The 25,949-nt window shown below is 38.6% G+C and overlaps 2 protein-coding genes across 5 annotated transcripts in view; one reads left to right on the top strand and one right to left on the bottom strand.

Annotated features, from left to right (window-relative positions):
- copz2 (COPI coat complex subunit zeta 2) overlaps positions 1-18,171 on the bottom strand; it is a 23,711-nt gene extending 5,540 nt beyond the window's left edge. The window contains exons 1-10 of one of the 4 annotated variants that reach the window (XR_015779628.1): positions 18,034-18,171; positions 12,571-12,639; positions 10,680-10,764; positions 8,893-8,984; positions 8,269-8,324; positions 6,185-6,262; positions 5,900-5,951; positions 5,595-5,691; positions 2,876-2,914; positions 507-539 (exon numbers count right to left, since the gene is read on the bottom strand). Coding sequence is in view for 3 of the 4 variants with exons in the window: in XM_042504590.2 (XP_042360524.1) it covers positions 5,602-5,691; positions 5,900-5,951; positions 6,185-6,262; positions 8,269-8,324; positions 8,893-8,984; positions 10,680-10,764; positions 12,571-12,639; positions 18,034-18,051 (540 nt within the window). In the remaining variant the exon portion in view is untranslated. The remainder of the gene's footprint in view (positions 1-506; positions 540-2,875; positions 2,915-5,594; positions 5,692-5,899; positions 5,952-6,184; positions 6,263-8,268; positions 8,325-8,892; positions 8,985-10,679; positions 10,765-12,570; positions 12,640-18,033) is intronic. The other 3 variants (XM_042504590.2, XM_042504589.2, XM_042504592.2) reach the window with 3 other exon arrangements.
- A 2,056-nt stretch (positions 18,172-20,227) lies between these two features.
- Positions 20,228-25,771, top strand: praf2 (PRA1 domain family, member 2). Its single transcript, XM_042504606.2, has 3 exons — positions 20,228-20,445; positions 21,562-21,779; positions 21,982-25,771. Exons 1-3 carry the CDS (start codon positions 20,267-20,269, stop codon positions 22,119-22,121), a joined length of 537 nt encoding a protein of 178 aa, XP_042360540.1. The 5' UTR covers positions 20,228-20,266; the 3' UTR covers positions 22,122-25,771.
- Positions 25,772-25,949: the final 178 nt, after the last annotated feature.

Raw genomic sequence — 25,949 nt, 5'->3', positions numbered from 1 at the left:
TAATAATTTTGACCTTTTTTTGGATATTTTTTTCTTTTTTTTAAAAATAATTTCGAGTTGTTTTTCGAGTCTTTTTTATTTTTCTAATAATTTGTTTTTCAGATGTATTTTTGTTTTGTTTTGTTTTGTTTTTTTTAGATTTTTCTGCAATGGGCAATTTTACTTTTAATACTTTTAGTGATTTTTCCTGATTATACTTACTCACTTTTACTTCAGTACCATTTCCAGTGCAGGACTTTTCACAGGGTGGCATTAGTTCTTTCACTTAAGTAAAGGATCTGAATACTTCTTCAACTACTGCATGTATGTCTACATATGGATGTGGAAGAAATCCAATTCTATATCAGTCCCAGGCATTTAAAAACCTTTGATAAGCAGCACAGTTCATTAGTGTTTCCCATATATTGCTATGTTGGAGTATTGTCACAGTGTAAGGTATGCAGTACTAAAGTCGAGTAAGCTGTGTAGAGCAGTGTAGGTCTGTTGTGATGTTAGAGGGCACTTACGTTAGTGGTCAGAGCCAGTTTCTCTGTTATGTGCTGTCAGGGTTAAAGCAACAGATAGAGAAAAGCTTAGAGCATGACTATACACACACACACACACACACACACACACACACACACACACACACACACACAAACACTCTCTCTCTTCTACAAGTGAGCACAGAAACATGTCCATGCACATGTTCGTTCCTGCACACAAGCAGAAGGCAGCTTACTATGGAAGCTTATCAGAGCGACACTTCAGTTTTGCTGATGCTGTTAGACTGAATCACATAAAATTATAAAAAAGAGCTCTCTGATGATCTGCCCAGTGATAAGAGAGCTGCAGTGCTTGGGAGGTTGTTAATTCATTTGTTTATCCATCAATCCATGCATTTACGGTTGTGTTTTGGAGCTGAAGCCAAGCTGGCCACTACCTTAAAGGTTCTGTATGCAACATTGAGAGCATTGATATAGGAGCAACCTAGTATTGCTTTGTAAAGATATAGTGGAGTAATGGCGTCCTGAGCACAGGATGACTTCTTGCTTACGCAAAATCACTGTATTTTTTGACTGACTGATTCATATGGTGTTTCTCTTTATTTTAAACATGTTAAAAAAACAAGAATACAACAAATTTCGGACACTTGAGGCAGTAAATTGACTTTGCTTCTTTAATACATGCACACATAAGCTCGATTGCTGGCCTTGTCTTTGGGGAAGAGTCTTGCGAGTCAAAACAAGTTCAATCGATGCCTTTTGTATCAATGATTTTAGAGGAATCATGACACTACTAGATAAACTGCCACACAGTTGTATGCGCCCCAGTTTAGTTTCCCCTTACAGTTTACATCCATGTCTGTGTAAATATGGACGCCTCACACACATCTTCCCCCTGGCAGCACAGAAGATCTCTACAATCATGATTTCATAGTGGACACCAAAGGTTCTTGAGTTGTAGCAAAACATCTTTTATAAGGTTACTGTGACCTTTGACCGTCAATCACCAGATTCTAATCAGTTCATTCTTGAGTCCGAGTGGACGTTTATGCCAAATTTGCATTTGGCACAATTACAATAATTTGTGAAAAAAAGTATTTCTTTAAATATTTTAAGTCAAAACATCAAGTGTCCCAAATACAGCGAGTCTACATTCCCTCTGTGCGTGTTATAATCTGAGCTTCTCTGTGGTTGGTTTTGGTAAGCATTTGCCATTGGTTAGCACTGTTTATGGGGTTAGCACTGTTAGCTGCAAGCCTCCAGCTCAGTCAACTTCGCATTGTGTCAAGACAACTCATACGCTCTGAGTTTTGCATAGAGCCCTTAAACATGCATGGTCAGCTAAAGCGTTAGCATACAGCCTGATGAATCTGAAGACAGATGTCAAACTGCGAGCAATCATTGCGTCAGAGTGTTTCTGTGATTGAACAGAGTGCGTGGGAGGTCAGCTCTGTTCTACAGATGACACAATGATACAAATGGTATCAGAGAGAAGCAGATGAAAGATTTACATGTTAAGAACAATGCAGAAATGAGGCGAACATGCAGTGTCTGAGGCCACGATCATGTTTCTGTACGAGCAGCTGAGTATTCATATGTATGTGTAACTATATCTGCATCTGTGCATTTACGTTTGTGTTAAATGTCAAGTTGTTATTGTTTGTTACTTGTTCTGCTTTTGTCGCTTAACTTTGGAGCAAACAAAATTGAACATTTCTCAGATCTGAGTTCTCAGTTCATCCACATGATCCTTTTCTAAGGTGGAGTTCCAAAACAGATACAGGATGAAAGGAATAGTTTGACATTTTGGGGAACCCGCTTTCTTACCTGCCAGCACCTGTACAGCTTTCCTCACCAATTTGTACATATCACTTTCACAGATTTTTGTAACAGTTGAAAGAAAAGGAATACAACGTGGTTATAACTGAGCTTATTTCCCAAAATGTCAAACTATTAAAAAGAAGACAATGTAAAATAAAAACTAATACTAATAAAATATAAAGTTAAATAAAGTATTGTTTTAATAAAGTTATATAAAGCACAGTTTAAATATAGTTAAATAAAATACTGTTATAATTAAGTTAAACAAAGTATTGTTATAATAAAGTTAAATGAAGCACAATTAAAATAAAGTCAAATAAAATACTGTTATAATAAAGTTAATTTAAGTACTTCTATAATAAGTCAAATAAAATACTGTTATAATAAAGTTAATTTCAGTACTTTTATAATAGGTCAAATAAAATTTTGTTACAATAAAGTTAAATAAAGTGCTGTTATAATAAAGTTAAGTAACATACTGTTATAACATAGTAATGTGTATGTGATATATGCGCATACTCATGTGTCTATCAGTGTCTATGAGTGTATTTTGCGTGTTTGTGTGTTACCTGGGCCACGCTTTGTTCAGATAAGGGGTTTTCATCCGCCTGTAAAACAAAATGACATTGTTGTCTGTACAAGTTAAAAATGCAAAAGTCATGCAAACTACCAGATACATACTCATAGACACACACACGAACACACACACAGAGTACAAAAGTAGAGCACTGCAAACACCATTAGATCAGTAGAAACCCCATTATACACTGTAGTTTAGTGACACTCAAAGCTCGCTGGTTAACACTTGTATGAGCATGTAACGCCATAATAGTGGCTCTAGGGTTTGTTGATCTGTCTGTTTGTCTGTCCATCTGTCAACCACTTTAGTCCAAATTTAAAGACTCGGACAACTATTGGTTGGAATGCCATGAAATCCTTTGCAGACAATGATGGTACCCAAATGACGAATACATCAAACCAGCATATACAGTACAAGTACCTCATATAATCTCAAGGCCGTGCCCTCTTTCAGAGGACAGAAAGCCAAAAATCATGTTGATGTTCATGCAATTTAACATGTTTTTGGATTATAAGTTTGAAAAGTCTCTATGCATTAATTTGAAGACAATATTCTGTTGCTGTTATACTGTATGACTGTAACGTCACTGCAACAGCCTCCCACTCAAGCTAACGTCTGCTATCCATCAGTTGTAGTTAGGAATGCACCAAAATTCCGACCAATGTTCAAAATAACAATTTGGCCAATAGCCAATACTTATGTTTGTTGTTGTTTATTTTGTTTTTGTTTTTATTTATTCCCCCTTTTGTGTCTGAGAAACAAAGAAATCTACACTATTAAAAACAAGACCTCCGTTTATGTCCTTTTTCACATGAAAAATATTTTTAAAATGATAACATCTTCAAATGTCTTTTTACTAGGGTCGCACAATCTCGCAATCGCATTTTTTTGCAGATATCTAACAACTAATCTGGCCTATAACTGTTGCAGATATCTATATATCCCTACTTTTTACTACATATAATATAACATCATTCCCTCTCTACTATGTATTTTAGATTGCTGTGAAACATTAAAAAAAATGTACTGTATCCTTTAAAAAAACTATATCTATTCAAGTTTCTTGCCAAAAACTACATTTTACTAAATTACACTGAACACTTCATAAGAACGTTATAATTGACCTCCACTCATTTTTACTGAAAAGAGCTAGAACGCATTATAATGTATCATATGGTACCGATACATCCAAATTCAAATCCCTTCTAAAAATTCACCTTTTTAAACTGGCTTTTAATGTGCTTTTTTTGTTTTTTGTTTGTTTGTTGTTAATTTGTTTGCTGTGTATTTATGTGATGTTATTATACTTTTGCTGCTTTTTTCTTTGTACAGTGTCTTTGAGTTCCTTTAAAAGCACTTCATAAATAAAATGTATTATTATTGTTATTTTTATTAATATTATTATAATACATCTCAATACAACCTCCATGAGCTGTTTGTTCTGGCCAACATTAACTAGCATTTAACTAGCCAAGCATAAGCTTTTTACTTCTGGTGACTGCATTTAGGCTTCAAAAATCCTGAAAGTGGTGTTCATTTGTGGAGATAATCTTGCTGAACAAAGCATATATGTATCATAAAAGTTTGTTGCCATCTAACTTATTTCCTGCAATGATCCAAAATCCAATGGAAAAATCCCATGGGCTTTTTGACAAGGAAACCAGAGCGACGTTAGCTTCCAGGTTGGCCTACAGACAAACGTCATCCCTGAGGCATTCTATTGACCAGAATCTGACCGAGCCTCTCCTTCTGCAGCTCACTCTGCAGCTGAATCTGTTAACCAAAATGAAGTACAGTGCACACGGACTGTCAGCAAACTTGCCTTTTTGTATCTTGTGCCTGTGTCCTTTTTTTTTTAAATTTTAGTAATTTTGCGTCCTCTTTAATTTTGGATGTTTTTGCGTGTCCATGAACACAGCTCAGGCACAACTCATCAAGAGTCTTTTTATCCAATAGCACCAGTTTAAGATGTGGAGTGGATAATTGATTACTTGATCTGATCCGAGCTGATCAGACTGATGGATGAGAGGAGAAGCAGAGTGCAGAGAGAGTGAATGCAAACTTTAAACCCAGCACAACGAATGGTTCTCAAGTTTCACTGTGACTAGTGTTCTGCTGCTCTGTCTGTGACAACATTACAATCAGCACTGCAAGAGGGTGGTACAATGAATAACTGCATGGTATATACATTTAAATAGCGCCCAAAAATCAGTTTGTGGCATCAGATGTGATAAAAGAATGTCTGGGGAAAACCCCACTGCAATTTGCTTTTTGTCGATTGCTGTGTACTTATAACGCAATCATAAGTACCACAAGTGTTTGTTTATTTCAAAACCCAATAGAAAAATCCCATAGGCTTTTTGACAAGGAAACCAGGGTGACGCTTCAGGGTCGGCCTAAAGAAAAACATAATCCCTGGAGCACTCTATTGCCAGTCTGATGTATTAAAGACTTTGGTGATCACCTGACCTGTTCTCTAGTGCCACCAGCAACTTTTAGAGTTAGAGAAATACAAGAAATTAGAGAAAAATAAGAGAAATGCAAGCCTTATGTTTAAAGCCTCTGTTAGTAATTATGCTCTGTCACCATGCATTTACCTCATCTGTCTCATCCATCCCTCCTTCATCTCCTCAATGTCTCTATCTCACTCTCATTCATTCATTCTCTCTCTCGAATTCACTTTCTTTCTCTTCATCTCTCTCTCTCACCCTCTGTCTACAGCAGCTGGCTCCTGTCTGTTTGTCCCTCTACGTTACCGGTGATGTAATCAAACAGGACGAAGCCATAGGCTTGCTCTGACATTAGCTGATACCAATCAGAAGAAGAGAGACAGGGAGAGAAGGAAAGGTAAAGCAGGTAAGAGTAGGCCAGAAGCTGTGGGAGGCTACAGTGTGAATAGGCCAAACAGCTGCTTTACTCTAAAACATTTGTCTTCCATTTGACTTCCCCATGATTAAAATCAATCAACACATTGTTATGATTGGTAGTTGGGAGTGATTGACAGTCGTCTTACCCTGTAGTTGACCTTCTGTAGGACCTGCTGGGGGTCACTCTCCAGAATTATCCTGGCAACAGGATTAAAAAAAACAACCAATCAGGGTTGATTACAGCACGAGTAGGGCAGGATATAGGAATTCTTTTCTGACATTTCATAAAAACAAATAACAAAATAATTGAAACTAATAACTGTAAACTACTTTATATGGAAACTAGTTTAAATGTAGTGTACATTGACATAAAGTCTGTATTGCAGTTGTTCTTCATCTCTAATGAGCTGTAACCATTATTTCTGTCTTACCCTCCATCAATGATTTCATCCACAACCAGAAACACTCCTTCCATGTTGTCCAATAAACACCTCCGCTCCACATTTTTCCTGCAGCAAAAAACCCCACATCAATTAACCGCTCTTCTGTCGATGACACTCTGATTCTCCCTAAATCACAATTTCACATGACTCTGCATTGACTTAAATAAACTGGATGGAAGCTAACATCACCTTGGTTCCCTTGTCAAAAAGCCCATGGGATTTTTCCATGGGCTCCAAAAAAAGTTAAATGGTAGCAAACTTTAATGATACTTATATGCTTTGTTCAGCAGATAATCTTCACAAATTAAAACCCACTTTCAGGATTTTTGAAGCCTAAATGTAGTCACCAGAAGTAAAAAGCTAATGCTAGGCTACAACAGACTACACCACGATCACTACCCCTACAAGGCCTTTAAAGCCGTGTTTGACGCAGTTTGGCGTGATAACAACCTGTAGTCTCATTTAGCCACTTGTTAGCGACCATCTTTTTTTAAAACACATAAAAGCTTCAAAGTTCTTGAGTGGGGTATTTACTGACGTATTTTATGTCGTAGAATAAACATGAAAGTCTGTTCAGCCTTTATTAAACACAGCATTTATTTCAGGCTTCTAACCAAAAACCCATTCAAAAAACCCACTGACTTTGGGACAAGGGAACCGGAAGTGCTGCAATGCTAATGGATTTCCAGGTTTTAGGAGTCATTACTGGGGTTCTCTATGTACAGCTCACAGCAACTTAATACTAAAAAATCTATGGCTTTTGCTTGAATTATAGTGGGAACAAAAAAATGGACATTTACCATTTGTTGTTAGTGTAGTTAGCAGGCATTAGCCTTAGGCCAAAATGAGCTAATTTACTATATTACATAAACCTCACTGTCACCCTGATTTTCCCACCAAACCCTGTTCAAACCATATATTTTTTTTAAAAAGTGGAATGAATAGTCAAACATTTGCATTGATTTGCCAAATTGTTATCATCTGACATAATTCAGAGTCGGTTACAGCATCTGTAATTATTGGCGAATTTCGTACTTAAGCATAATCAAAGACAATGAGAGTGATATCAAAATTTTCATCTCACTCTCAGGACTATTTCCCAAAATGTCAAACTGTTCCTTTAATATAACATTCATGCCCTTAGTGGCCTTAAATTCTTTTTAAAATGTTGAGTCTAGCAGACACAACACTACATGTTTTCTATGAGTCTGTATTTTACATGGTAACAATTAGTCAAAAATTATGAACAGGCCTGCATGGAGAACATTGACTGTTCATCCATTTTATACCACTGTAACACTGTGATCTGGACATTTACATATTGCACTGTGCAACTTAGAACAGCCTATAATCTTTCATACTGTATAATAATATAATCTCTTCATGTCGCTCACTCTCTGCATCACTACTGCATCGGTTCCCATAGCAACCACATCAGCCACTGTTTGGCTGATAATGTTGCAGTCAACAATGAGGAATCCTGGTGTGCAACACGCACGCACACACACACAACAAACCAAAACACACACAGATGGCTTTGCAAACTAATCTCAGTTCTTTCTTAAATGTTAAATAAATTTTGAAAGATGCATGTCATTGTGTTGTCAGTCAGCTGTCTTGTTGGTCAAATATTATTTTTCAACTTAAACTTAAATTTCCTTTCAGGTAAAAAAAAACAACAAAAAAAAACCACACACACTGCTGTATTTTCAATTCAACATGGAGACTCATTATTTTCATGAGTGGCAGGGAAATATGGTGAAGAGGTGGCAGTGTTAGTGTGGATCAATGTTAACTCTGATTTTGCTGAGGCTACAAACATAATAATGCCTTAATATCATTTTAATATTATGACATCCATTCAGAAGAGTGTGTGAAAAATGTTATTGTAACCCCAACATCATAACTAAAGTATATAATCAAGTAAGATTGTTCTTTAAGAAGTATCCTGTAGAGCACGATTGTGAATTTCTCTGTTAGGACTGTCCTCTATGTTTTTTAAATGAAAACCATTACTGTTAAGTTGCTCTCATTTATCTGCATTTTTTTTCTAATGAGAGAACATAGTGTACCTGAGGATTTGATTGAGGGACTCAAACAGGCAGTTGAGTACTGACATCAACATGAGCTGGAGAGAGAAAAAGAAAAAGAGACTTGATATTGTAGGTTTCACATGCACAAGCTGGTATGACGTGTTACCTGTTTACATCAAATCCTTACTACTACCAACTTGTCAAATACCAATGTATGGTCTGTGGCCCCAAGCATCTGATACTGACACATCAAGGCCCCCTTTAGTGTCTGTCAGAGATGCATGGGGCACTGACATTATGAACAGAGTGAAAAGTGTGTATAGGGTGGGACGTTGGCTTGGTCAAACAAACACAGGTCTTTCACCCAGGAGACCACTGTTTGTGTCCCATGTCAAACCAAAAGTCAACACTGAGTTATTTGAGAATGCGGTGTGGAATGTCAAATGACATATTACAAGTATAATAATAATAATATATAGCACTTTTCCTAGGTCCTCAGAGACACTTAATGTATGTCACGTATATTACTTAAGAAACTTAAGAAAGTATACCTAAAACAAAGTAAACCTTCTTTGGAAGTTTATTTTGAAAACTGTGTCCAGCTGTTTTAGGAAATGACATCACTAAATATTATTTTAGCAGAGACGGCTGAATTCACCCTACCTCGTTCTCCTGAGCACTTCCCACCACATAGAAAAAGAGATCTATACTGCTCTTGTAGACGATGGTCATCCCCTCCAGGAAGGCTATCTCATCTACAGAGGGAAGAAGATGAAAGAGATGGGTTAAAGATAACTGGAAGGACAGGCATACCTATATTTTATTCATATTATGACTTTATATATTTCACTTTTCAAGATAGAATTTAAAAGTAGGCTACATGTAATAAATCAGCCAACTAAAATTAGTGCCTCGCGGTTGTATGCCTCCACGCACCATTATCTGACACTGAGTTATGGCCAGAAGTGTTAATGCAGAACATTATGATGTCACAGTGCAGATGATCTTTGACCTTTTGGATATTAAATGTCATTACTTCATCATTTTATGCTGACTTGAGATCGGGCATTTGTGTGAAATTTTGTCATAACTAGAATTAATTTTTAATTCTTAATTCAAATGAATTCTTAAGTTATGGCCAAAAACATGTTTGTGTGAGGTCACATTGACCTTGACTGTTGACATTCAACCATCAAATTCCACTGATGAGTCCAAGTTGGCGTTTGTGCCAAATTTAAAATCACTCCCTCAAGGTATTCTTGAGTTATCGCATCTACAAAAATGAGACAGACAAGGTCACTGTGACCTTGACATTTGACCACCAAAATCTAATCAGTTCACTGTCGAGTCCAAATGGATGTTTGCTGAAAGTTGAAAACACTCCCTTGAGGTGTTCTTGAGTTATCACGTTTACAAGAATGAGAGAGAAAATAGAAGAAATTCCCTCAGGCGTGCTTGAAAGTAGTTCACAAGAAAGGGACGGACACACATAGTCAAATGTAGAGACATACAGATTTACAGACAGATGGACAGATGGACAACCCTATCGCTGGCGTGCAGTCATAATAAAAAACTACAACGATTTATAGCAGGCTACGTTCACTCAGAGAAGAACAAAAAGATAAAGGAGCAAATTAGCCTGAGAGAGAAAAAGTTAAAGACAGTGAAGGAGCATGGGGAGGGAGGATGAGGAGACAGCAAAGGCAATAGAAAGGGGGCAGGCAGGGATGAAGAAAGTCAAGGAGTAGAAGGGAGGAAATCTATGACATGATAGGAGAAAAGAAAAAATAAATAAACACTAAAGAGAGTGGAAGAAGGAAAATGAGGAAAAAGAAGACATAGAAAGTGAATAGGAGTTGTAGAATGAGGACGGAGAGAGAGAAGGAGACAAGCAAGGGTGAGAGAAACAGAGGGATGCCTTAAGGATCGAAAGAGCTGGACAAAGGTAAGGTGAGGTGGGACAGAAGGAGAGGGGATATAGCATGACATGGGAGAAGAAAGAATAGCAGAGAAGGAGGAAATCAAGGAGGAGTTTAGAACAAAAGGATGAAAATACTGGATGGGTGATAAGGAGGCCAGGAGCAGAGACTCAGGTATCAGCTGTGTGAAAGTTAGAATCCCGCTTCCCCTGAAAATAAAGCATATTTTGCAACACTTCTCTGAGCAGGTAAATAAATGCAATAATGCTTAAACATTAAACGAAAATCCAAAAGTCAAAATTTTTCTTGATTTTTTAGGTTCACACTGACATACGGTAGTACGACTGTAGCACCCTCTGGTTCCAAAGTGGAGAACAGGCTACAATAAAACCTGCTTTAGGCTAGTATCATGCAAGTGTTGGGCTACGAGGTGGTAGAATGTGTAACAGGTGACATTGGAGACGTGTGTGAGTGTTCAGGACAATACACAGGGAGGGCCACAAGAAAAAATACAGGCAGAGAGGAACTTACTGTCTGCTTTGTGTGTTTTGTTGAAAATGTTCCTCTCAAAGTTCTTCTGTTCCTTCATGGAGGGGTAAAGCTCAGGGTCATAGTACTGAAACACACAAACAATCAATGAACTGTGGCTGTAACACTGCTGGGCTAAAAGTTTTATTCATTTCAGGGCCGTTTCTACTAAACATGTAAGAACTGGTACTGTACGGAAACGTCTCCTCTAAATGTCCAAGAGGACCATATTAGTGTGTGGATGTTTTTGTCCACTATTATGAAACATTTTCAGAAAATCAGATCATGTTTTTGATACTTGTGGTCAGTATTTTTTTTCAGAAAGAGCTACTAAATGTATTTACATTCTGCAGTTATCTCTGTATATAGTAGCTTTCCTTGTCAGTGGCAGGGTCCGCCACTCTCATGCTAGATTCAAGTTGCCTTCAAATGCAAATAGGATTGACAGGAAGTGATGCAGCAGTGTTACTGTTTGAAATTGAACCATATTAATATCAGCCTCATTGTTTACTGTTCGCGCTACAACCCAATCAGAGCCAGCTTAAAATGTAAGCACAAAATTTACACTTCAATTATCAGTTATGCCACTGTGAGGAACTTTTCCCACCACTTAATAACCACCAGAGATATAAAAGACTTTCATCAATGATGGTCATTAGAGCACTGTATAAGTTACTGCTAATGCACACTGAACATTTCCTACTGCTGCAGCTTCACATTAAAAGCATTTTAGTGGCAAAACACAAGTTGACTTTTATTATGAAGTAGTCCCAGCAAATTAGGGGTGTCAACAGTTATACATTTGTGAGTTAGCTGCTGACAGTTACGCATGTCAGTCTATGGGTTAATTTTGCTACTCTTCAGTGTAATGCACTACGCATCACACAGGGCTCATGGGAGCTAGCTAGCTAGCCGTGCTGCTCATTCAGCGATTACCGCTAGTGATGCTTTTCCAAGCGAACAGCGTTGCTGTGGAAACATGGCTCCCAGCCTCCAGGCTCTCCCCAGGTTGCTCCTGTGAAGAAGCTGCTAAATTTAGAGCCACAAACCTTTTAGCATCACTGTTACCTCTGTTAGCACCGTTAGCTGTTCCACCGTGTTGCTACAGGGGTTGTGTGTCAAAATAAAGCTGCTTATTCACCAGGATCACCCTGGAGAGACCGAAGGGTGGCCGGCATGTTTCCACAGCAACGCCGTCCCAGTTAAGCTGGGTTTTGACAAAGAAATAGAACGCATGGAATCGTAAAGATGATATCTCTGGTCCTGCTGCATCGACTCTGATTAAAATTTTTAACAGGTGAGTTTGACAGCTTTATAGAAATGTAATACTAAATCCGTGGAGAAATCTTTATTGCTAATACTAATATTAGTGTGGCATAACTATTTCCTACAGCTGATGCACATTCATAGAATTCCACTGGAGAAGCATGGCTGCTTTATTGCGAAGCAGTCACAGGAAACTCGGATTTGTTACCTTTGCCGTTTCTCTCTGTTTCCAGCCTTTGTGCAAAGCTAAGCTACCTGGCTGCCGGTTATAGATGCAGATTTATTCCATGGACATGGGATTGGCGTCAATCTTCTTCTCTAACTCTTAGCAACATAGCAAATAAACCTATTTTCCAAAATGCTGAACTATTTCTTTAGAGGATATATAAAAACCCCTTTCATAAGAGTTTTACAATTTGATACTCCTGTGAGAAAGCGTGGCTGGGGAATACATATGTGCAACACAAACAAATGTCACTTTGACAGAACCAACACGAGGATTATGTTACTAAAACAAGTTACAAGTCACAACACCTTTTCCCAATGAATGAAATGATGCTTTGGACGGTCAGCAGTTACGTGAGATCAGGTCCTGTGCAGTTAATGAGCTAAAACACTTGGACCTTACCTTTGACAGAAGTCTGTTGCCATCATTGTCAAGAATGAAAACAGCTTTCACTGTGTAGAGGGAAGGTTCCTGCAACAATAAACAGAGAGAGATCTTAAATATTTCAGCTGTGCTGAGTCACCTCAGGGAAACATCTAGGACCGGGAGGGGCCTACCTCATAACACTACAGTCAATGCCATTCCTCCCACACCTGACCAGTGTGTTCTATCAACCTTTATTATCCAGATAAAGCCTGCGTTTCCAGCAACACCCTCTTCACACATACATGAGCTGCCCAGTCTGACAAGTTTCTATATCCGTCTGTTTTATCGTCTTTGCAGACTTCTGTGATTTCGTTTTACACTTCTAGATCTGGAAATGACCAAAGACATTATCCATTCTGGTGACCACTTGACCTTTTCATCCATCCTTGCGTTCATCAATCCCTACGAAGAGTTTTACGACCCGGGACAAAGTTCTGTTATGCACTGACTAGCATAGATTCACAGTCAGAGTGTATCACAGAACTTAGACCAGAGACCTAAAAGAAACATCCATTGTCCCATTTTTAGAGGGATGAAGATGGCGAGAAGGACAAAGACGGATCTGGATCGACCAACTTTTGTTTCGTAAAACGTAGTGTCTCAAGCAATATACTGGTCTCACGCTAGCTGAACTTGAAACATGTTTGCGTGGGTATAAAATCACTTTTTCTGATAGAGAAGTAATTATTTTGTCATATTTGTTCATAAGAAACTTAACTACATGTCTAGAAATCACAAAAAAGTAAAACAAAGTTTCACTCAACAACTCTCTTGGCTTTGAAGGATGAAAGAAAAAAAAACGCAGAAAACTGACCGTGTTCCAAAAAATTTTAAATTTCGGAGGCAGTGTGCAAACATGATTGACACAATGCAAGGTCATATTTATTTCTACATGTGCGACAATATCCGACAGAAAATACGTTCTTAGTTTGGAATCCACATACAATACACATGACCATATGTTGAATAAACGTATTATATAAAATGATTTTGTGTCTATTATTTTCTTTAATTATTGTAGTTATTTACATAGCCACAAAGGAAACTTTCTCTTCATATTCTATTGCAAACGTAAAATGATTGTTAAATTCCCTCCAAAAGTCATTTATCCTTTAATTTATATTTGTTCACTCACATGTCTACTTTTCTTTTAACATCTTAGATCAGAATTTTCGATCATACAATTCTGGGTGTTGTTGCACCAAAATTATTACCTTTTCGTTGTCCCGATCAACCTTGTTTTCTCCTTGCGAGATACGCAATATTCGGTTGAAAATTCCATTCTGGAGGGTGGCAAAAAGTTGTTTTTTTTTTAAAAAATTGGACAGCAGTGCTGTCTACCATTGCCATTGCTGGTATTCTCTCCCAGCCTGGACTAATTTTACCGTCCTGCTCTCATTCACTAAAATAACATCCAGTTTGTCTACAGTCTACTGTCTGCTGGACTCCATGTGAACACAGCATTAGCCTGATGAGGTTGGTGTAATTGAAAGTTGTTTAAATTTGGAAAAACACACTTTCTACATGGTATGCCTCATCTATCTTAACTCTGCTACACACAGTTAAGCTTGTCCAGTATTTCAGACTTTGGTCCAGTGTTCAGCGAGCTTTGAGGAATACATTTTGACGTTATGGTTCACTGAAGAGAAGATGCTGAAGTGCTCTGAAAAATATTGACATCTGAACATTTACAATTCAGTGACAATTGACCGAGGGCCTTATGATGCGATATTACCATGATGTTTAGGTCAGGAAACAATATTATTGCGATTTTAAATGTTTTGCGATATCCTGAGTATTGCGATAACTTATTGCAATATATTACCTTTTTTCAACTGCAAATTATGTCACATCATGTTTCCCCAAAGGACAACTTTGTCAACATCTGTTTTATCTTAGACGATAAAGTTGTCAGTCTGTTCACCTCACTTCAGTCATTTTTTATTGCAGCAAAGTGTGTCCACTGTATTGAAATATCAATTGATTCTAGTTGGCTAACAAAAATTTCATTTGTATTTGAAATATTAATGTTTTATATCATCTAAAAAACTGATATGCAGCGCCTATGTATCAATACAATATTGCCTTGCAAAATATCACAATAATATGCAGAGAATAGATAGAGATAGAGACAGACATAATATAGAGAAGATGCTACATTGGCTAAAGGTATGTTCTCCCTGCAAAATTAAACTAACATGAAAGACTGATTTTATTTAGTCAAACATAATATGGACAGACAACAAACCAGCCACAGTTTTGGTTTAAGTCTAAATAACAAATGTAAAAATCAAAGGCTACAGCTTCTTTGACTCTTGGTGTGTCCTTCTGGATCAACATGACAGCAAAATGCCTAAAATGTAAAAATTGGCTGTTTGGTTTGAACATAATGATTTTCTCTAGGGTGTATGTTTCTAAGTAGGTCATGGATTCAGACAAAACCAGAAGACCAATTTAGATGTCTGGAGGACGTTTCGCTAAAAACAACTTCAAAGCTTCTTGCAATTTGGACTTGGCAGTTGTCTAAACTGCAATTTTGATTTACTTTTTGATTTTTACACCATCATGGACACGACACAAACAGGACATTCGAAGCATTTAGTGGCAGTAGCTGAGACCTGTTTCAGGTCAGTTTCTCTGACAACAGCCTCCATCAAAGCGAATTACATTATGCAGTGAAAGACTTTCAGACTGACACTTTTTGCTTCCTTCTGCTTGTTAAAAAGAACCAGATGATTAACAGCTGTTCTATTCAAAAAGATTTACGGCACAAAACAGGAAGACTCATTGTTCCTCCAGAGCGAACGGAGACAGAAAAAATGTCTTTAAAGAATAGTTCGACATTTTGGAGAAAACAAAATGCGTATTTGCTTTCTTTCCATGAGTTTGATGTGATTACCACTCTGTATGGTCACTATGTAGCTGGAGTCAGCATCTGGAGACTGGAAAAACGGTTAGCAGTGAAATAGTTAAATGTCTTTTTCACACTTAAGTTTGTTAAGAGATTGAACAAACAAGAAATAGCACAAATAAGTGAGCTATTGGCATGTTTGAAACTGAATTCTGGTACCTTTGGACAGAGCCAGGTTACCTGTTTCATCTATTTCTAGTATTTACGCTAAGCTAAAGCTTAGTTTACACTGCACGACTTCCAATATCATCAGACTGCTGTACTATTCACTCTAAACAACTTGCTGTTTTGAATCGGAAGTCTAAAAGTCGCTGTGGTTTTCACAGGGTTAACACACTACAAGGTCTCTCACCAGGAGGAATCTTGAAAGATTTTATCATGTGATACGTGGGTCAACCGAAAATCCAGAGAGAAGGGGTGTTTACTGCAGATGCAAGTTTATTTTTTTAAGTAGATTATTAATATTGCAAATACAAATTAAACTTTTGGTTACCTACTAATGTAATAAGATGGTGACGTTCCTCAGATTTAAGGACATTTGTAGCATTCCAGGAAATTTCTAGGATTTAAGGACATTTCTCTGATTTTTGGACATTTGTAGCATTTTAGGACATTTCATGGATTTTAGAACATTCCTCAGAGTTTTGGCCATTTCTTGGATTTTAGGATGTTCCTAGAATTTTTAGGACATTTCCACGGTTCTAGGAAATTTTAGGATTTTAAAATTTTCAGGCTTATGGGACATTTGTAGCATTTTAGGACATTTCTAGTATTTTGGAACATTTTTCAGATTTTAGGACATTTCTCGTATTTTGGACATTTCTCCACTTTTTTGGATATTCCTAGGATTTTAGGACATTTCTAGGAATTTATGACATTTGTCGTATTGTTGGATATTTCTCCGCTTTTAGGACATTTCTCCGCTTTTAGGACATTTCTCAGAGTTTAGGAGACTTCTCATGTTTTAGGACACTACTCAGATTTTAGGACACTTCTCAGATTTTAGGACATTTCTTGTACTTTTGGACATATCAAGGATTTTAGGACATTTTAGGATTTTAAAACATTTCTAGGATTATAGGACATCTCAATCATTTTAGTATATTTCTATTACTTTAATTTCTAAGATTTTAGGGAGTTTCCTGGATTTTAGGACATTTCTCTGCTTTTAGGACATTTCTTGTATTTTTGGACATTTCGCAGCTTTTAGCTTTTAGGACATTTCTCGGACCCTGTTGGAGGGTGCAGTGGATCCTCCTCTTTTTTTTATTAAAAAGCTCAATGCTGTTTCATGCACTTTGACACCTACTTTATACTAAAAGTACAAAAACAGTTCCTAGTGGGAATCACTTTATTTTTGTTGTGAATTACAAAATGAGACCGATTTGGCCCACAGGCCATAAATTGAGTGTCAGTGATCTGGACAGTTTAATCTATACCCATGTGTCACGTTTAGAGGATGATCATAGGTTTTGTATGTGAAATATACATTTGTACAGCAACAAGTAACCGGCATATAATGTAGTGGAGTAACAAGTAAAATGTATGAATTGGCAGCAGCATCCTGAATGTAGCAACTCAAGTAAGGTTCTGAACTTAAGGTTACAGAAACGTTAAATGGAAAGACACAAGTACAGTATTTCCCTCAGGATGGAATTAAATGGAAGTATTCAAGTATTTTAAGTGAAGTACTTGAGTAAATAGATGTTTCCCAACACTGAGAAAGAGTATAACAAAAAGAATGAGACACTGGCACAAAGCGTTGGAGGAAATGTGAGAAAAGATGGAGAGTGAGGCAGAGAGAGAGAGTGAGGGAGAGGGGGAGAGAGAGAGACAGAGAGAGACGGAACGGTGGACGTGGCACCTACTCTGCTCTACACGTCAACCGATCTGTGCACATATGCTCCACACAAGCACACATTTAAACCCACAGAGCCGCTCCAACTTCTCGCGCTGTGATCACACATTGCAGACAGTCAAGTGATCTCGTGCAGGAACTGAAGCCGGGGCTTAGAGTTGTGTCCTGTTGCGCTCTGCGCCGGACTCTGCGTGGATAAGTGGATAACAGCTGTGGCTCTGCCGCTCCATTGTAATGGAGTTAAGTTAACACCCAAACAAGTTGTCGCGCTGTATCCAGCACACAATATCTGCACTATTTTTACGCGCAGAAGTGGAAAAAGCACTGTTAGATTGGCGCTGTCTGCGTGTGAAACACAGGGACCACATCAGGCCTGCGCGTCCACAACCACACAACATGACGGCCACAGTCCGGATCACGCACGCATTCGTGAATTAAAGAAGAAATCAAAGCTGTTCCTGGTTAATGAACAATCTGCAGCCGAGCCCCCGTCCTCCCCCCTCCGTCTCCGGTAATGCCCACCACCGAAACTGCCACAATGCAACAAATGTCCCATGCGCTAATATAAGGAGTACCAAAATACCACACAAACTGCCGAGATCATAACACCCCTCAACCCCCAAAGTAAAGGCGTCGGTTCACAGCCCGTAAAATCGGCAGAGAGGCTCACCAGAGACGTGGAGTCCATCGCTGCCGCTGCCGCCGTGCTCGCTCGGTGTGTTGACGTGGACAGCTCTGAGCTGTCACATCGAGATCACCGCTTTTTTTTTTTTCCTTACGAAGCCTCGCGGGAGCGCGTCCGTTCCCGCAGCAGCCAACCGGATAAAACCACTGAGTCTACAGCAGAGCGCGCTCCCGACAGTCCTCCTCCCCTCGCTCGGCGGTCCTTTCACAATAAATGTCCCTGTGCTCCTTCGGACGCTGCTAAGATTTTCAATTTACACTTCTGTTCATGATGGTAAAGGATAAGGCTGTGACATTCAGTAGTTTTAATATTTTCAACAAATTCCATATAAAGACAAAAAATTACCAATACATTTCCAGCTGGCAGGGAATGTTCCCACAACATTGACAAACGTTTCCAAGTTGCAATAATGTTGTAAAGAAAACATGCTAATATAATGTTTAAAGACCGTTTAAAGACATTTATGTCCGTGCAAGGTTAAATGCTGACTAAGACATAACTTTACAAACGTGGCTTGGTGTGTTACGGCCTTTAAGCTTGTGTTAACTACAGACCTTATTTCAGCCATCTAATCAAAGACCTATAAAACATTTATTTTAAAAAAAACCCACTGACTTCAAGAATAAGGAACCGGAGGAGCAGAAATGCTGACTTCTGCATTTTAGGATTCATTCATGGGGTTCTCCACTGCTGCCTTGCTGGCCTGCCTTGACTTGGGACTCAGGTGCAAAGACTTTTGTGACTTGCAAAACAATGACTTGGTGCCACCTCTCTAAAAGGCTAATTTTTCAAAGTTTTTTATATCAGGTTTGACCACATGGGAAACACAACTAGCAATTTTTAGTTCTAAAAACATTCTGGGAATGGTACAATGCAACCAATGCATTGTTTTAATAATGTTTTCAGTGGCAAGTTTTCTTGCCAGAACGTTCTCGAAGTTAGAGTAATATTCTCTATAAACATCTTTTTTTTCCTTTTGAAACATATTGCATTGCATTACCGTTTCTTACAAAAATGGTCTGCAGTCTCAGGCCTCAGTAACATTTTCTGCATGTTGATTTGAAAATGTTCTTCATTTGTTCTCATATAAAACTGTGGGAAGATTTTATAAAATGACATTTATGTTGTGTCACCTCTCAACATCACCAAAACATCCTCAGAATGTTGCAGTTAAAATATAACGTCTTAGTCTGCATTCAACCTTATAGGAACATTATTTGAAATGATAAACATCCTTAAAATGTTTAGATTGCAATGTTTTCTTTTAAACATCTTTGCAACTTGTAAGTAACATTAGCCAATGATGTGGGAATGTTTCTCACTAGCTGGGAACACTCAAAGGAAACAGGGGATTAGGAGGTCTTCTGCAAGAGAATTTTGAAAATCAAACACCTAATTTCCTGCACTCAGGTGATTTTTTTTACGCACCAAATTGTGCCTTTGCTAAATCAATTTAAGGTTTTAAATTGGAGATTATCCGCCTGGCCAATTATTGGGGCAAATATTTGGCATTTTGCCGATTATCTGTATCGGCATTTTATTTTGATGATCACTGATAAAATTAATTAATTAAAAAAGTGAAAAAAAAAGTGTGCACATGGGTGGAAGTTTTACTTTGTAAAACAGCAAGTAGATTTTTTTTAATTTAATATTTCACTTGACTTTATTAAAAAAAAGTTGCTGTGTACTTGCTGGTGTTGAAGGTTTCAATTTTGATTAATTTGCTAGAGGCATTTAAACAAAGTTTTGTTTTGGAGCTTGTTATACTGCAAAATATTGACAGAAAGATTTAATTTTAATTGTTATTTTTTTATCGGGTCCAAATATCGGTTATCGGTTTCACTAAATACTAAAAATCTGTAGGCCTATCAGTAGCCTACCAGCCCTGAAAAACCAATAGGCCTACAGGTGGACCCCTAGAATATCTTAAATGTTGTCCAAATGAAATTCCTCTGCTACTTTCATGTTTCAATTGGGGGAACGAATGCACATATTGCAAAAATATTGTGAATACTAATAAGAGATGTTAAAAAAATAATATTTCTCTATCATTGCGGGACCGAGAGCGCATTCTCGATGCTCAGGCACGCGCCTCGCTCGAAACTGAGCTGAGTGACACACGTACACGTACACTCACACACACACACACACACCCTGCGCCCACCCCCTTTCCCCGCGTTGCATTCTGGGAAATTGGGTTTATTGTCGTTTAGGAAAGATGGCAGGCGTGCAGCCGCCACCCCTCCGGAGCCTGGATGATTTTCTCCTAAGCTCGGCTCGGTTCGCGGTGCCCGACGTGCGCGATCTGGACCGCTGGAACAACCGCATCATCAACAACCTGCTGTACTACCAGAGCAACTATTTCCTGTCCGCGCTGGGCTTCCTGCTCATAGTGGGGTAAGTTTCATTCTTCTGACGTGGTCATCCTCTCTCGCTCTCTCTCGCTCTCTGTTGTAACGAACATACTGGAAGTGTGAGCTGAGGGTGTGATTTTTTCCACTAAAATCGTGTGCACACAGATGAACAGATCAGACAGCAGACTCCACATTCTGAATGTCAAATCGGTGCTCTATAATAGAGCCAGGGGCGTTTCTAGGATCTGACTACATTGGGGGCTTTGCCCTGACCTCTGTAGGGGGGTCTGGTTGGGTTCATCCTCTAGGATTTTTTTTAATAAACAAACTCTATTTTTTATGTTTTTTTACACACCCTATTTACCTTAAACCTTTTTTTCTTAGAATAAGTATGAATTTTGATATTAGTATTATTAGTATTGAATAAGTAAGGGATCATGCCTGAAGAGATGTCCATGTGAGACAGTTTTTTAATTGATCAATAACTGACCCTTTGATGTTTGAAAGCTAAAAGTTGAGGACAAAATCTTGGAGCTGGAAAAAAAACAACCTTGGTTTTTCACTCTTGGTCGTGCAAGCTGGTGGTTAATTATTGCAAAAAGTTTATTTTGACTTTTCCAGGCCTGGAAACTGATGACTTTTCCAGGTTTTCCATGGCCATTGGAACCCTGGGGGGCATATCGCCACCTACTGTGGCGGAGTCGGACATATTTTTGTCAATAAGTCGATTGTCCCCCAGTGCTGGTGTACTGGGACAAGGACAGTACTCCAATTAAATGGCCTAAGCGAGGTATAACCATAGCTCCACTTAACTATGCGTGTAGAATCTGCCATAATGTTTGTTTGTACCAGGCTGTAAACTGCTATATCGGGCATTATAACATGGGGGTTTTACTCTAATTTGGAGCCAGCCTCAAGTGACCGTTAGAGGAACTGTGGGTTTTGGCAATTCCGTGCTGACTTCATGTATCATTCCTGGAGGTTGCCACGTCACTGATACATTATAGATACATTTATTGCCTGTTTGCACAAGGGACAATAAAAAAAACATAGAATATCACCTGCACCCGTTCCCCTCTGCCATCTCCCTCTCTGCAATTATGTCACCAGATATTTCCAGCACCTGCGGTGTGTTTGATGAAGGTGTCTGTTCCCTTAGGTATTTCCAGCCCTTCCAGTTGTTTGTCGGGGCGACGGTGGTCACCATTTTATTCATGGGCTTTGTCTGGGTTGCCGAGAACCAAGCTCCTGTTCGCCGCTTCCGTCGAAATCACCCATCAGTCTCTGTGTGTGCCATTCTTCTGGCCAGTTACCTCTTCATATCGGTGCTGGGAGGTGTGGCCGTGTTCCTGTTTGGGATAGCCTTCCCCATACTGAGTAAGACACACACACACACACACACACACACACACACACACACACACGCACACACACACGCACACACAAATAACACTAAAGCATGAAATAAAGTTTACTCTCTTGCAACTGGGAATACTTGGAAAATAATAACATTATTTTGTCTAATTTTGATAGAATTAACACAGAAAGTTATCCCTCTGTGTGCCTTGCCCCTTCACAGTGGTTCTGGTCCACGCGTCGGTGAGGCTGCGGAGCCTGAAGAACAAGCTGGAGAACAAACTAGAAAGCATTGGTCTGAAGAGGACGCCCATGGGACTCCTGTTAGAGGCCCTGGGACAGGAACAGGAAGCTGGATCCTAAAGAGAAAGCAGAGATGTGCAGGTTAGGGGGAGATAGTTTGGGCTTCATCTGAGGGAAATGACAAGAGAAAAGGATGTAAGGTGGGTGTGATATAGGAAGAGGGAGAGTCAAGAACAAAAGGGGTGGTTTAGTTTGTTCAAAAACACTAATTTGAAATTAACAATGAAGGAAAAGATCTCGTCTGTGGTCCAATGGGGACAGGACAGATGAAAAATAATCATAACAAATCAAGGAAGTATCCCTGATCTGTTTTTGCACTTTAAGCACGCATTGTTTTGTTTTTTGTTTTGTTTTTTTTGTTTTTTTGTGACATAATACATTTCTTTGTTTCACTACACACTGTCGGTGTGGGCATATTCACACTGAGCCTTAATGTGGTAGATTCAAAGTGCATCTACACATTGACTTGTGCTCTTGTTGTGTCTCAGCGATTCACGCCGATGCACTCTCATCTAAACATTAATCTGCACTGGGTTTCAAGGCCTGTGGAGCTATGGTATTAATAACATGATTATGCACGAAAAAAGTCAAAGAATTTCGAAAACAGTTGTAATTTTGCATGAAAATTTTAACATTTTGAGAATAAAGTTGTAGTTTTGCAAGAAGAAGTCATAAGTGGCCACATTTACAGTGTGACATGTAAGTAAAATGTCCTGTAAATACAAAGAAAAACAACAGAGTACCTACTGCTGTATCATAACAGGTCCATTATGGCTACAAACCGCTGCACTTATATGTATTCTAGCTACTTTTCTCCAACATTGCAGGATTTTGCCACAAAAAAACAGCATTTGTGGTATTTAATTCTACAATTCCACAAACTTAAAGAAAGATCTAGCTGTTTACTTCTGTGATGCAGTGATGGGGGTGGTACAGCACAGACAGGACCAGAATTTTGACACTCCTGTGCTATTGAAGAACCTTGATATGTATTAACTGACTTCAAATGAATTTCTTTGTCATTTAGTGTTTACATTATTTTTGCATTAAATGCTTAAATGAGGTGAAGTTAGAAGGAAATGGGAGGTTTTATATGAAGAACAAACAGAATCAGCTCCCTCCATCCGAGCTTCTTTGTCGAGCACAAATAAGAGAGTTGATACAGGACAGGACCAACAGAAACAGATACATAAAGCTTTAAATGAATCGTTTCAATGACCACATTTCTAAGCCTGTAGTTTTCCGGAATAAAAGGCTTCACCCACAGAGCTGCCCGTTACAGCCCTCCACTGCTGGTCTTCCAGTGCTGGCAACTGGGAGAAGCTCTAAGGGAACATATGAATAACTTTGAATTTACCCTTAATTCTTTTACAACTTAAATCCCTGTTACCATGAAGAAAGAGTAACCCATAAAGCTGTTGGTTGCAGTACCAACACTTGTGGTAGCTGAAGTTTGTAATTTTCTCCGTTTTTAGCCATGCTAGCATTGTGGTAATGTTGGCTGGTCAGTCCACCAGTTTGATCCAAACTGAAATATCTCCATGTTGGATGGACTGCAAGCCAAAAATTGTATGCGGAGTCCATGTAGTAAACGGGCTGAAAAATGGCTCCTATATGGTATTGTTCACAGGTTTCATAATGGCCCAATGCCAGTTGCCCACATGGGCGGGTTAGCCCAAGTGGGCCCCAGATAAGATGCCCATTTTAGAGCAATACTCATTTGGTACCCAGGTAGTCTAAGCATAACCCATTTAGGGCCCACTTGGGTAAACCCACCTATGTGGGTAATTGGCATGGGGCCATTATGGAACACATGGGCAATCCCATATCGAGCCCATTTTTCTGGCCATTTATTACCCACACAGGGCCCAGAGGAAGAAGCCCACTCACATTAGTGATCCTCTTTCAACTATCCAAGTTAATAAAAACTTCAACATTCACTTGATGCATTGGCAAAACATTTCCAGCGCAAACATCAGGTTATGCTATGTTAATATGCCAACCTAAGCACTTGCTGAACAAAAGCTCCTCATGATCAACATGTTGTCATTGTCATTGTGAGCATGTTAGCATTCCGATATTAGCATTTGGTGCTTAAATACAGCAGTGCTAGCATGGCTGAGGGCTCTTAGTGTTGTTATTTATTAATTCTTCTTTTTCTGAGATTAAGAGTGACTCAAAGGAACACAATCACCAACAACTAAACCAAAATGGTAGTCGAACTTTCACCTCCATAGATTGCTCAAGGGATGATGTTTTTCTGTTGCCGAGCACTGAAGTCACCCTGGTTCCATCATCAAGCCTATGGGAATTTTATGCCGGATTTTGAATTATTGCTGAAAGTAAACTCTGGCAAACAAATGTTTGAAATGAACACCACTTTAGGATTTTTGAGACCAAAAGTGAAAAGCTAGGGCTAGGCGATAAAGGCTCATTGAGCCACTTGTAAGCCAACATTTTCAAGGCACACGAAAGCTTTGAAATTCAAAAGTGAGGTATTAACTGACATATTTTATGATGTGGACCAAAATGTGACACTCTCTTAAGCTAGACCACAGACCTTACTTCAGGCATCTAACCAAAAATCCTTTCAAAAAGCCCATTGATTTTGAGAGGAGGGAACCAGGCGTGCTAAAATGCTAACTCATTTCTGGGTTTTAGGACTCTTTCCTGGAGTACTCTTTCCATAACCCTTGACACATTGGACCATTGTAGACACCAGTGTTTATATTCAAAAGCTTGTCCATCATTGTAATTTACAGTCCTTGGTTGATTCCCTGTTTTGTAGATACGATGTGGGACGGCTGTTCTTTGAAGAAGGAAGAAGTATGTATTTGTGTTGTTCTTATGAGCTAAGTAACATTTGGAAAACATGAAGTAGAAAGTGGTTTTTCAGCAGTTTTATAGCAAATGATTTTGTACACGAGAAGCTGAGTGAAGGTATTTGACTTTTAAATTATATGCTAGCTGCCTGTTGTGGGGACTTTGCCTCGTATTAATTAATATTAAAGATGGGACAGTGTTCTTTAACATCTGTATGTGGTAACCTACCTCTGCATCATGTGTTCCTCCTGTATTATTTTATTCCTTGGAAGGTTTTACTCACAGATTCTCCTTGACTGCTGACTGCAAGAGGGTTTCTTCAACTTTAACTTCAAGATGCAGAGGGTCCCACCTTTCGTTTTTCTGTGTGATTTTTTAAATTTTTTTCTTATTATTATTCATTATATTGTTGACAATTGGAAACTTTGTTAGCATCAGTGCCCTACAGAAACAAATAACCCTGTTAAGTGGTTGGATTTTCTTATTCTATATGTGCCATTGTACTTTTCATATATGCCTTGTACTTTTATGTTTGAGACATTAAGGTAACATCAACATTTGACCCCTCTGCACTGCAGCATTAGTGGTTTGCCTTGGCCCTGCATCACGAAACACAAGTCAGGGAAAACAATTAATCTGAGCAGGAAGAAATGCTTTTGTAACTTTGAAACTCTAAAGGATTCCCTGAATTACTAGAATGAAACTTAAATGTTCATTTATCTCATTTTGAGGATTCTGAATGTTTAGTGTTGCCTTCTGTTCAGCTTAATGTTTGAAATTTGACTCACCAACATCTTCTCTCTTTTTTTGTTTTTTTTTTTGCCAAAAGCTGGATATTTCATTTATTTAAAACATTTTTCTAAATAAAACAAGAATGTTATACTGCAGTGTTTGTGGACATCAATCAATCAATCAATCAATCAATCTATCTTTATAAATCTTGGCTGTCTATAACAGAAAAAATAGTAAATACTTGTAAAATTGCTGCTACGTGACCAGGAAAACCTGAGGGTAAGGGCTGTGGCATCTGCTTTTGCTCAAAACCTACAACTACCAGAATGCACT

This window comes from Plectropomus leopardus, chromosome 18 (assembly GCF_026936395.1).
Source record: "Plectropomus leopardus strain MGB_pleo_1.0 chromosome 18, ASM2693639v1, whole genome shotgun sequence".
Lineage (NCBI taxonomy): Eukaryota > Metazoa > Chordata > Actinopteri > Perciformes > Serranidae > Plectropomus > Plectropomus leopardus.
Note: the sequence above shows the minus strand (reverse complement) of the source record. Positions and strands in the feature narration are given on the sequence as shown.